Raw genomic sequence first — 12,846 nt, 5'->3', positions numbered from 1 at the left:
GAACTGAACTGTAATAGCAATAATCAATAAAATATATTAAAAAAAAAAAAAAGAACTGACCCCCCCATCGGGGAGAAAATTCCCTGAGCAGCTGCAGACACACAGGGAACCAACCATTGGGGGGGGGGGGGGGGCACCCATCTAGACTCGCACTCGGATCGGCCGTGGCAGTCACTGGAGAGGAAGATTTCACAGCCCCGCCAACCACATCCCATCTAGTTTGGTTTCAGAACAGGCCACGTCATCTCAAAATGGAATTTTTACACTACGTTAATAATACTGTCAATAGTTTGAAGCCACTGGAATTGTAGAATGAGTAGAACCTAAAATTCGGAAGAAAAACTAAAAAAGGGCCCGACTCTTCACCAGCTAGTTGATGGCGTTCTTAAGTCACTGAGCCTCCCCTGTGTTGGTGCCATCGCCTGTCGGCTGCCTGGTGCCTCTGTGAAACGGTTCCTGTAGTCGGGATCTCCAAAATGGCTGTGAGGGGAGCTTGGCAGACCCTCTTCCTGGGCAAAATAGAATGATACTGGTAAAAAGTATCAAAAACAATACTTTCTACTCTCTGAAGCCTAAGGGCATGCAAAAAAATTGAGAAGCTTCACTGGAGATGACTCACCAGATCCTGGTGAGAACAGCAGGAACATGTGGCATTTCAGCCCGAAATGCTGCGCTGCAGGGGTTCCCTGCCAGGCAGAGAGTCTGAGAGAGGACTGGTTCCCTTCCTCACCCCACCCCTGATCACAGTGAAGAAGGTGGGGGGGCTCCACACTGGGAGGGGCAAGCTGGGAAGACCAGAGGCCCCCATTCCCTCTAACTCCTGCTCCTCCAGTGGAGGTGTTACTCAGGGGGGACCCCAGCCCCAGCTCCAAGACAGTTCACCAAAGGCTCCATCCAGAAGAGAAGCAAGACATCAGAACCTGCAACCCCACAGCACTGCCCAAGGCATTCTGTGACACAGGTTACACTGGCAAGCAACCGGATTTTTAAAAACACACACTAGAAGCAGCAAGAAAAACAATGCACTAGTCATCAATTTAACAAAGGGATTCAGGGAAACAGATAGCCAAACTGTCCTGCAAAGGTTACATTCACCCCTGGTGGTCTGCAAGACTGCACATGCTCAGGAACTACCAGAAAAAGTGCCTGCCGGCTGCTGATCCCGGGCTAAATGCGGGGCAGACAGGACAACCCCCGGGGACTTTGAAGACATCCCGCCAACCACACACAGATCAATGGCAAGGCTGGAAGACTTGGTGGGTCAGGGCTCTTCATCACAACCTCTAACCCAGAACTGGCAATTCCTAGGAAGCCAGGCTCACAAACAAAAACAAGGGGGGCACGAAACTAAGCATTATAATCAGAGGTTGATCGCTGCAGGAAAAACACACTCCACAGAATTGATTCAGGCCAGCCACTAGCAAATATTATGAAAAATGTAAAACAATAATGATGATCTGGACAAGGAGGAGGGCGGTCAGAATAGAGTTGCTCAAATATCAAAATTCCGCTTTTCAACAACAACAACAAAAAGACATGAAGAGCAACAGAAAAGTGTAATCTTTTCTTGCACAGAAAATAAAAAAGCAAGTGAGAAAAAAAACTATCTCTTACTGGGCCCAGCTACTGGACTTAAAGACGTCAAAGTAGCTATTACAAATTTGTTCAAGGAACTGGAAAAACCAGGTTTGGCGAATTAAAGGAGAACAACAGCAGCTCCTCAAATAGGAGAGAGAGGCACACTGTAAGACGTAACCAAATGAAAATTAGAGAGTTCAAAACATGCTTCCCACCTTAAAAACATCTAAGCAGTTGTAAACTGTCCTGATGCGATTCGCATCAAATAAAATATTATTTTGGTTTTTAACTCTAGGCTGCACAGTGTAAGATGGTAAGTTTGCTTCTTTTAAACATGTAAACCAACATACACCACTTCCGCGTCCTTACAAAACACCACGATTCACACTGTTTGCATTAGTGGTGCTGGGAAGAGTCCTCATTTACCCCTACTGCCATGCAGTCACTATTACCCGCATCTCCTTTTCCTCCCGAATGTATTCCAATTCTGGTAATGACTTATATGTATCTGTAAGTTTTCTTACAGCATCTTTAACTTTTAATCTCTTTAAACTTTCGTCATTGAATTGCCAATTTTAAAATGTTAATATGCATTTTTAGAGACAAGATAAAGTTGTAGATATTCAAAGTGGTCAAAGTGTCCTTCCTTATAGCATGACGGTGTCCTCAACCCATTTGGGTGCACAAGTAAGAAAGAAAGGTGTTGGAACGACAAAAAAGAATTTGTAAAAACTGGTTTAAGTCTCATTCTTCAAAAAATAACAACAAATTTCATGTAGCTCCATTTTCACAACCTGAGAGAAAAAGCAATGAATTTCCTAATTACCTAGAAAAAGGAAGCTGGTCTGTTGACTAATGAACTCACAATTTAGTGTCTCACACTTAAGAAAGCAAGAGTTCTGAACACATCATTCAAAAACTCTGATCTGCTGCTTTAATACAAACTTTTACTTAGAAAAATTAAAAAGACAACTTTTATGCTAAGTGGCTTCAAGTAAGTAATGGGTATATTCATAATTTTAAATTTCAACAAGAAAAAAATACTAAAGTCAGTCTCAAAATCTGAAATCAGTAATCTGATTTCAGTAATCTGAAATCAGTAATCTTATCAGTTGCCATTATATTCATTTGCAATTAATACATATTTTAATATATAAATCAAAAATTTCTGATTAACTTTTATAATTCTTTACTAGATTTAAAATTCACATTAATTTAGTATATAAAAGTACTGTTTATAAGTCCAAAACACGTATCATTCCTATCAAAAATATAAATTATATATTTGTAAAAGTACATCTTGAAGAATTCTGAAATAAAATATTTATTATCCTCTTAATTAAATAGCATGCATATACACATACATTATATGTTTAACTTCTTAATATTTCAGTTAGTTTCCATGAGGAGATTGCATTTCACTAGGAAAAAGGACAATTTTAAATAGTCATTTCAAAATGAAATCAAATGATTACAGCTCAGTCGTTTAGTACCATGATACCAGCCACTTCACAAGGGAGCCTCCGTCCTTCTCAAAACAAAGAATCAGACACACAAAGGAATAAACTTTACAAAAGTCCTATTACTCCCTAATACAGAAGATACACAAAAATATGAAGATACACAAAAATTATTCAATTGATTGAATAAAACGTGTATTTTAAAGGATACTATTTAATGTATTTAGTGTATTTTAAAGATTGCTGATTGCTTTTGATGATTAAGCTTACAAAAAAAATATAAAATTTTTCTAAAGAAAAGGTTACATAACAACTAAGTATTTAGTAGGAAAAAAAAATCCCAAAAGTCAAATGAGCTTTTCTCCTTCCAAAAAACCTTAAAATATAGTAACACGAGGATAGTGGGTCCACAGCAGGAGACACTCTTTCTAACTGGAAGAAGTGAGACATGCTTACCAGGTTCTAATTGGCTGATCCCTGTAAACGTCTTCTAAGTGATTTACACCTACCCGAAAACCCATTTAAACACTGAGTGTAACATCTAGCTTAAAATGGTTTATTGACCTATTTCTCTAAGGTGGTTGCGGGAGACTGAATATGTGTGTCACCCCCAAAACTTACAAGTTGAAACCCTAATTCTCAAAGTGATGGTACTGAGAGGTGATCGGGTCCCCAGGGCGAACTGGATGACCGCCTCAGGGAAGGACAGAGAGCTCTCCTGCCCCTTAAGTGCCACGTGAGGATGACATGAGAAGTCGCCACCTGCCACGGGCAGAGGATCTTCACCGGAACCAACGCTGCCGGCACCCTGACTGGACGCCCAGCCTGCAGACCTGCGAGAAACAGGTTTCTGTGGTTTGAAAGCCATCATGCCTACGGTACTTTGATATAGCAGGCCACACTGACTGGGACCACAATATAACCCCCCCAAACCTCCTCTCTCAAGAGGAATGAGACAACACTCATTACAAAATGAGCTCTGGCCCTTAAGGAAACAACTGCAACTAAAAACCCTAAAGTAAGCTTTGTGATGCAGAGCTCCCAGAAAAAAAATTATCAACACATAAATTATTCTCATGGGGTGAAGAGGCAGCTGAACAGCTTATTAAACCACATCTAATTTCCAAGCCTACCTTGACCTACCTACGGAAACGGGAAAAGTGCCTCCAGTTTTAAGAAAAAGATCTGAGCAAAAAAAGGCCAGCTGATGAAGTCCCACCGCCCTGGGGAAGAAATGAGGGCAGCGGACGGCCAAGCACAGAGGGGCAGAAGTGGAACGCTCCAGAAAGAAGGGTGCCTCTGGCGCACTTACCCACACCCATCCAATGTACTTACATTTACAATACAACCACAGCTCTGTCCTTTTGGTAACAACAAGGAGGAATGCGGCAGGTAAATCCCTGGAGGCCTCGATGGTGGGTGGAAGATGGAGGGAGGGAGGAGGGAGGAGGGAGGGAAGGAGGCAGCTATCAAGTGAGTGCACAAAAACCAACAAGAGACCAAAAAGTAGATTAGGGATCTGAAGATCTGAACGCCAGTTAGGCTCCCTTAACAGGAAAATGCTGAATTTCTCAGCTAAATCTGATAAAAGATTAAAAAAAAAAAGACAGGAATATCTTCCAGGATCAAAATATCACCCCAAAATGGCAACGGAAGGAGCTAAAATTACCTAGGGGATAAGACTGGCTTGGCCAGCGTCTTCATGCAGAACCTGTACTATAAAGATAAGTGTGTATTTCACTAATTTGAATTTATTTATATAGTTTAAATTCTTTTTTTTAAGAGTTTATTTATTTAGTTTTAGAGAGAAGGGAAGGGAAGGAGAGAGAGAAGGAGAGAAACATCAATGTGTGGTTGCCTCTCACGTGCCCCCTGCTGGGGACCTGGCCTGCAACCCAGGCATGTGCCCTGACTGGGAATCGAACTGCGACCCTTTGTTTCGCAGGCCTGCACTCAATCCACTGAGCTACACCAGCCAGGGGTATAGTTTAAATTCTGTATTATCTTCTTAATCAAAGCTGAGAGAAATGATAAATGGCTTTCATATTTATTGAACTCCTTTAATTAAAAATGACATAAGCCTAGTTCCATCCAGCCTGGGTGAAAAGGAGCTGTGGAAAAACACGTAACAAGGAAGGGGAGAGAGCGGTCTGACGTCAAACAACCAGACCCAAGAACTCAGGGCTGTCCATACTCCCTGTAGCCAGATACCCTCCAGGAGGGCAACGGTTTTTCCCCTTTTTGTTTGTTTTCTGCACTGGTGTCATCTAGAACAAAGGCTAACACTGAGTCAGTACTCAAATATTTATCGAACCAATGAAAATCTCTTCTCTTTGTTTACCTGCTTAGCTTCTGTACGTCCGAGTTTTTCATGCCAAAAGTGATGGGCAACCTTCCTATTCCACGTGCCAATTAGCAAGGGAACCTCACTGCTGGTTCCACTTAGAAAACCCCAGTGAATGGCTCTCGGGAAGGGATCGGAAGGACTAGGCAGCCTCTAGGAGCTGACAAGACAGGGAAGTGGACTGTCCCCTCAAGGCTTCCACAAGGGACCAGCCTTGCAGACACGTGGACTTCAGCCCAGTGAGGCTGATTTTGGACTTTCGGTCTCCAGAACTGTAAGATAATAAATGTGTCCCTTTAAGCCAGTGAGTCTGTGCTAACTTGTTACAGCAACAATAGAAACCTAATGCAGAGGTCTCCTGAATCCACCTCCACTCTTCCCGAGAACAGTGGCCTTGCCTTCTCCTCCTTTTCTCCCACCTAAACTCGGCGGCACTGGAGCACAGGCCCTCTCTGGAAGCCTGTGATGCAACAGCACAAGCCGAGGGCAAATATTTTTTTTTAAGATTTTACGTATTTATTTTTAGAGAGGGGAAGAGAAGGAGAAAGAGTGGGAGAGAAACATCAATGTGTGGTTGCCGCTCGTGCGCCCCAAACCAGGGACCTGGCCTGCAACCCAGGCATGTGCCCTAGACTGGGAATCGAACTGGTGACCCTTTGCTTCACAGGCCCACGCTCAATCCACTGAGCTACACCAGCCAGGGCAAGGGGCAAATCTTTACAGGCCAGGCCAGAGATGACTCCTGTCACTTCCAGTCACACTGCATTGCCCAGAACTCTGCCACATCGCCCTGCACAGGTGTAGAGGACGTTGGAAATGCGGTCTAGCTGGTGTCTATTTAAGAGAAGGAAACAACTGATGTGGTAAACAACTCTGGTACACCATCAAAGAATATAGAAAAAATATAATAAAATGTGATAAAAAAATATTAAAGCCATGGCAAGAAAGCAACAGAAGCAGCTCTCTTGAGGCTGTTGACAAACACGTTTGGCGTCACTGTGTATGCACAAGCGAAAGTGGCTATTACAAAGATGCATGTATCTTTCAACCACTGTGGGATAATGCCACATAAAGTGTTGATTGTATTAAGGCGTCATCTTGACATCTTACCCTTTTCAGACTCAGTAACGAGAATACAGGCAATAAATTCCATAACTTACTTTCATAATACCAACTGGAGGCTGCATGAAGGCAAGGTGCTACTGTGACTATTTCAAATATAAGAGACAAGAAAGCACTGTTCATTTTTTTTGGTTTAGCTGACAGAGAAATGTTAACTTAAAAACAATATGGCTATCTCAACTCAGGTATCTTCTTAATATTCTCTAGAGGGTTAATGAGCACAGTTTGGAAATGCAGGTCCCACAGCTATGCGGCCTGTGCAGGTCCACAAAAAACAAAAAAACATCTGCACTTAACACTCAGAATAATTAAGTTTTCTACTTTGAAACTATGCAGATCTGATAGAAGAATGGTGGTTTGTCCTATAATGGGCAGGGGGTGGGGAACATTTCTATAAACTTTCTAATTCCTTTTTAATTTTTAATTGTTAGTTTCTCCTGTGAAATGGAAGTATCTATTGCTCTTCCAAACTTATTTATCAGTTTCACTGGTATCCTGAGGCCGCAAGATGAGTGAACTGCCTAAAACAATTCTTATCAATTCTAACTACTTATTTTTGCGAGTAACTATTTCTCAATACTATGCAATTTCAGAACAATGAGCTTTATACACCTGTTTATGTTTAAGCCACCATTTAAATATCTGTAAAAATCTCCGAAGTGTAAGCTCACCCACTTTAGTAGGTGGAATTCTGAAATAATCCCAGTGACCCACAGGCTTGTACAGTTCCCTCCCCACGAGTGTGAACGAGACTGTGAATGTGATGGAACAGCACGCCCATAGTTATGTTACCTTATAGGCCAAACGTTTGCAGGTGTTAAGTCCTGAATCAGTTAACTTTGACTTACTCAAAAGGGAGATTCTATTGGGTGGGCCAAACCTAACCAGCATTTTCGAAGCCAGTCAAGTATCAGAGAGAGGACCCTGCTGGCCTGGAAGAGAGCAAATACATAATAACCGTGTCTGAAACTGCCTGCAGAGGGGCCTGCGGGGCTAGGACCTAAGGGTGGCTCAAAGGGCCCAGAGAGAAGTCAAGCAAGGAAATAAGAAACTTGGTCCTAAGATTGCCCGAAACTAAATTCTGCCAATGACCTGAACGAGGTGCAAACAGGACCCAGAGACCCAAATGAGAATGTAGCCCAGCCACACCTGACTTTGTACCTTGTGCAAACCTAGCTATGCCGTGCTTCTGACCTAGGGAAACTATGAGATAAACAGTGAGTATCATTTTAAGTCACTAAATTTGTAGTAATTTGTCACGCATTGATGGAAAACTAACAGACAACCCCAATACATTCAATTAAAAAAAAAGACAATGCCAATGGGGTATTTATGAAAGAGAGAAAAGGAACAATAAAAAAATAAAACTAACATACAAATCATCTTTGTCTTTATATCCCATTTCTTAATGCTCATCTCAGGAGGAGCATGTGGGACTGACGGAAGGACAAACTGCAAAGCTAGTTCTGGTACTAGCTATCCCACTCTCCAAGAAATGGGGCTATTTTAGACCAGGACATTTGACACACAGTCTACTAATGATCATATCTGAGAAGAAATCCATGAGACAACAGCGGTTGGTAAATCACCGCAGTATTTAACCTCGGGCAGTAGTTCTGTAATGCTGGGAAGAGCTTTTATCTCCAAAAATCTCTGAAGACAGACTCCTGCCCGGTTGTTACTGCTGCTGTTTCTCCAGGCCCTTCTTCGGTAGGAGAGCTCACTGAAAAAGCGATTCGTGCTTCTATCTATTAATGGCTTTGATCATTTATATTCACATATCATACAGGGTCAGTGTATTTTTAATCACAAAACTACGAATTCTTATAAATTCATAGTGGTGTGTACCTCATAAAAGTATCCATAGCCGAAACAGTCTACAAGAAATTTAGCTAATGTTGGCATCGTTAAACATAAGGCTGCAATCTGTAAAACAGCAAATGTTACCAGATTTCTACAAGATCGATTTAGCAATGTTCCACACATCTATGAAATACTGCAGAAACAGAAAAGTGTATCAGATTCATAAAAATGTCCTAAGATCAGAAAATTGGTTTGAGACCTTGAAAGTTAAGACGTGAGGGGAAAAAACTGAAGGTTATACCATTCACTGCCTTACGATTTCTCATTTTGACTACAATACTGTCACCAAATCAAGGACGTTTTCAACATCCCAACTAATTCCTTACATCTTACACATCTGTAATGAGTTTTGTTCCTTTAATCTCTCTGTCAGACCCTCCAGCTACTGAAATAGAAACCGTTCATTCTCCTTTACTCTCACTCAGCAAGGACAGTGAAGTTAGCTCCCTCTCGGTTCTGCATCCTGCTCCTTTATGAGTCACACCTTAAAAATATAACATTACCTACCATGTTTAGACACTGTCATCTGATGAACTCTTGGTCACTACCCTTCACCTCCCATTACTCTGAGCATCGGATGAAGTCCACACAACCGTCTCACACCCTACCCTGCACCCCCATCATTCCCGATAGGAAACCTCAACAACACTTCAGCCACCCACTGCCAGGGTCTCATCTGTACTGACGGCAGACACAAATTCACATCAGTGCTCTAAAGAAATAAGTTCAGAAATCCAGCGATGTGAACACAGAGGAGTCCCCCATCCAAAACGGGAGGATGGGGTCACCTGCCTGAGTTGACACTGGAGGGAAGCAAGGACCAGTAGTGAAATATAAAACCGAAGAGTCACACACAAAGGCTCACTCAGGAAAAGCACTAAATAGCACGTACAGAACTCTGGATTGCATCCTACAGGCATTCCAACCGTATTTGAACAGCACTCCTCAAAGCAGCACTGGTCAGAGAAGTCTCGGGGATATGGTTCGCTGCGGTGGCAGAATGAACAGTGAAAAAAAGTCAACCCTGTGATATAGGTATCATACCTGCATTTTAAACAAAGAAACTAAAATTCAAGGAAGGCAAGTGGTTTGTCTGATGTCATACAATAAGGGGATGTGTTGTAACTGAACCATTTGTCTGACTCAAAAACCTATGGTCATAAGGATTACTGTCATAATTATTACATCCTTAAAAGCAACTAAGGTCCACTCTTGATTCCAGGCTCAACTTTAGACTTCGATTTGTTTTCCCCAGAATGAAGGAATACATCATTGATGCCAAGTCCACCTGGTACTTATGTCAATAATATGTTAACACAGTAAATTAAGTTCCAACTGCTATAATTTTGGTTCAGTCGTGTTAAATCTCATATTGGGCATACATTTCTAGAGTCAGCAAAGGAAAAAGCCCTGTATGGTCAAAACAATCCTGGAGCACCCCTCGAAAAGTACCACACTGGTGAGCAACTTCTTCTCATTTCCAATGGAGAATGTTTTTCCCCCCACTATTGGAAGAGACCATGGTTTCTGAACTGAGTACCAGATAGAGAACTGAACAAGATTTCAGGGATACGCATGTTCACTGAGCAGAGTATCAAACTATCAACTATTTAAGTCGTCGTTTTGCTCTTCACTTTTCTTTAAATAAAACTGGTGTATTCTGCAAACCACCATATAATACAGGCACACCTCGGAGGTAATAATGGTCTGGTTCCAGGCCACCTCAATAAAGCAAGTCCTAAACTTTTTCCCAGTGGAGGTGCTTGCCTTCAAATCATTGAAAATGTAACATCTGTGAAGTGCAATGAAACGAGGTATGCCTGTATTAGACTCTCCCGTTTAAAAGAAATAAAAGCAGATTTGGTTGACAATCTTTTTTGATCCTCAACAATTTTCTCCTTAATTTTTCATTTAAAAGAGATTTTAATGGAAACACTATCGTAATTTATAATTATACTAGATGAACAAATGTTTTCACACAAGTAGTCATAATTGGAGATGCTAAGATGCTTTACAGGTATACACTTTTTAGACTTTTTAGTTTTTTCTTTCAACTGAAAGCTGCTGTGATCACTATGACCTTTCTAGGAGATAAAACAATTTCTATGGTGTCCCTCATCATAAAAAACTACTTTTAATCTCTTGAGAAAAACTATGAAATCTGAAACTCTTGAAACATGGTATATAAATACCAAATGCTGAGGAGACATGTCTTTAATTAATTTATTTCTTAAAGATTTTATTCATTTACTTTTAGAGAGAGAGGAAGGGAGAGGGAGAGAAACATTAATGTGTGGTTGCCTCTTGCACACCCCCTACTGAGGACCTGGCCAACAACCCAGGCATGTGCCCTGACTGGGAATCAAACCAGTGACCCTTTGGTTTAGAGGCCTTTGCTCAATCCACTAAGCTACACCAGCCAGGGCTAATTTATTTTTGTAAACACAGTTTGTTTGTTTTTTTTTTAAGACTTATTTATTTATTTATTTATTTATTTATTTTTAGAGAGGGAAGGGAGGAAGATAGAGAGAGAAAGAGAGAGAGACACATCAATGTGCAGTTGCTGGGGGTTATGGCCTGCAACCCAGGCATGTACCCTGGCTGGGAATCGAACCTGGGACACTTGTAAACACAGTTTTAATTTAACAATGGTTCTTTTCTAAGCCTCTTACCAGAACTTGGCCCACTTTCCTGTTAAAATAAAAAAGCTAAAGGGAAGAAGTTAACATTGAGTTGAGAGTTGTTTCAGGCAGAGTCAAGAGAAAGAGAATTGGAATCATTGTCTGTGTGAGGCCGCTTTTTCACTCTACCCAGATATCAAGAAAGCTGTGGTAATATTTTAAAGCCAAGTAAGCTTTTGAGTCATGTGTGAAAGTTAACCAGGAAAAACCACCTTGACTTACGGAAAGAAAATACTCTTACTACAATTATGTACAACTACAAATCTGACATTTCCAAAATAAGTATTTTCTGATTTTGCTGGATCGAACTACTACCCAAAGACGGATTACTTTAATTCACAAATAATTCTACAACTAATAAATAGAATCAGTTACTTCAACCCTTGGCCTCATCAAAGTCATCAGAGGACTGAGATTGAAATCTGGTTATCTGATCTTTACCAAAAAAATCTGCATAACTTAATATGAGGTTACTGTCACAATTATACATTGAATTCGACATAAAAAAACATACAGCTATAAAATGTATAATTAAGAATACAGAATAACATATATTCTCAATATGCTCTGTTGCCGTTTGAAAAGGATAACGACCAGACCATGAGCCTAAGGTACAAACAGGTCTGCAGGTTTGCTATTCCTAAAGGGTATTTTCACATCCAGCCACTATGGTGAGTCCAGGGGGCTCAAGGTCTTTCTCCAATTTAGGATCCAAAGCCCCTGGGGTGTGAAAGGTGTGAGCTGCTGAGGCATGCAGCAAGCTTCGTGGTTTTCGGAGAAAGAATAAGGCTAACATCACCTTGGAGACTGTGCGGCCCAAAGGTTCCCCGCCCACTAGGGTCCCGCCCCAAGGCCGTCAACGCCCACGCCCGGCTGCAGGCTGCCTAGCAACGCGGCCGCCCCAGCACGCCCCAGCCCGCAGGGAAAGGCCAAGGGGATTCGTTCTACCTCCTTTTTCTTCTGTCCTCCCCCGAGCTGGATGCACAGGAGCAGCAGGAGGAGAAGAAAGGGAAAGCTCCCGGTGGGCAGGTACCGCAGCCGCCGCCCCGCCTGCCTCCGGCGTGAAGGAGCGCCCCTGGCACCCATCGCCGCAGGGCAGTGTCTCCTCCACGCTCGGTAACCGTGCGCGCCCAGCTCCTAACGGCGCCCTACACCTGCCAGACCAGCCGTGCGGAGCGCCCTGCCCGTGCCCTCGTGGGTGGCTGCGGCTTCGCCAGGGACCAGTGCTGCGGCCGCAGACGCGGAGGAGGAAACTGACGGCGCATCCGGTTCACGGGGAGAGGGGACCTGGAAAGGCCCGGGATGGGGCAGGAAGTGGGCGTGGCGAGGGAGAGGGCCTCCGCGCCACGCCGCGCCTCGCCCTCCACCCGTGTCTTCCCGAGACCCGCGCTGCGGGGGCGCGTGGTGCTCTAGCTGGCTGACCTGAACCTACGGCTGTCTTGCTACTGAAGCCAATACTAGGACCTAGGAAAATGCAAGGGCTTGTGTGTCCAACACTACCTGGAGCCACAGACAGACACGTCTCATTATATGGTGCAGAATAGCTTTGAGGATTTAGTAAGGATCTGGCCACTCTAGCCAACAGCAATCTCCATGCTCATTGGTGTATTTTTAGGGACACAGCTGTAGCTCACACACCCAGCCCTCTGAAGCCCTCTAACATAATCTGGAGAACCTGTGGGTTTAGTCGCAGCCCAAGACTTCACAGATGTTCCTTGCAGCTCTGGTTGAGGAGCCAGCCAACCTGCAAACCGTGTTGTTGATTCCTTTGGTCATTCACTCTGCATTCATGCAGCGC

At 42.8% G+C, this 12,846-nt stretch overlaps 1 protein-coding gene across 3 annotated transcripts in view; it reads right to left on the bottom strand.

Annotated features, from left to right (window-relative positions):
• Positions 1-12,422, bottom strand: part of TUSC3 (tumor suppressor candidate 3) — a 116,469-nt gene extending 104,047 nt beyond the window's left edge. For 2 of the 3 annotated variants that reach the window (XR_004899973.1, XM_028527041.2), the window contains exon 1: positions 11,997-12,422. Coding sequence is in view for 2 of the 3 variants with exons in the window: in XM_028527041.2 (XP_028382842.1) it covers positions 11,997-12,134 (138 nt within the window). In the remaining variant the exon portion in view is untranslated. The remainder of the gene's footprint in view (positions 1-11,996) is intronic. The other variant, XM_036011674.1, reaches the window with a different exon arrangement.
• Between the last annotated feature and the right edge of the window lie 424 nt (positions 12,423-12,846).

This window comes from Phyllostomus discolor, chromosome 11 (genome assembly GCF_004126475.2).
Source record: "Phyllostomus discolor isolate MPI-MPIP mPhyDis1 chromosome 11, mPhyDis1.pri.v3, whole genome shotgun sequence".
In the NCBI taxonomy this organism is placed as follows: domain Eukaryota; kingdom Metazoa; phylum Chordata; class Mammalia; order Chiroptera; family Phyllostomidae; genus Phyllostomus; species Phyllostomus discolor.
This window is presented reverse-complemented; position numbering and strand designations above follow the sequence as displayed.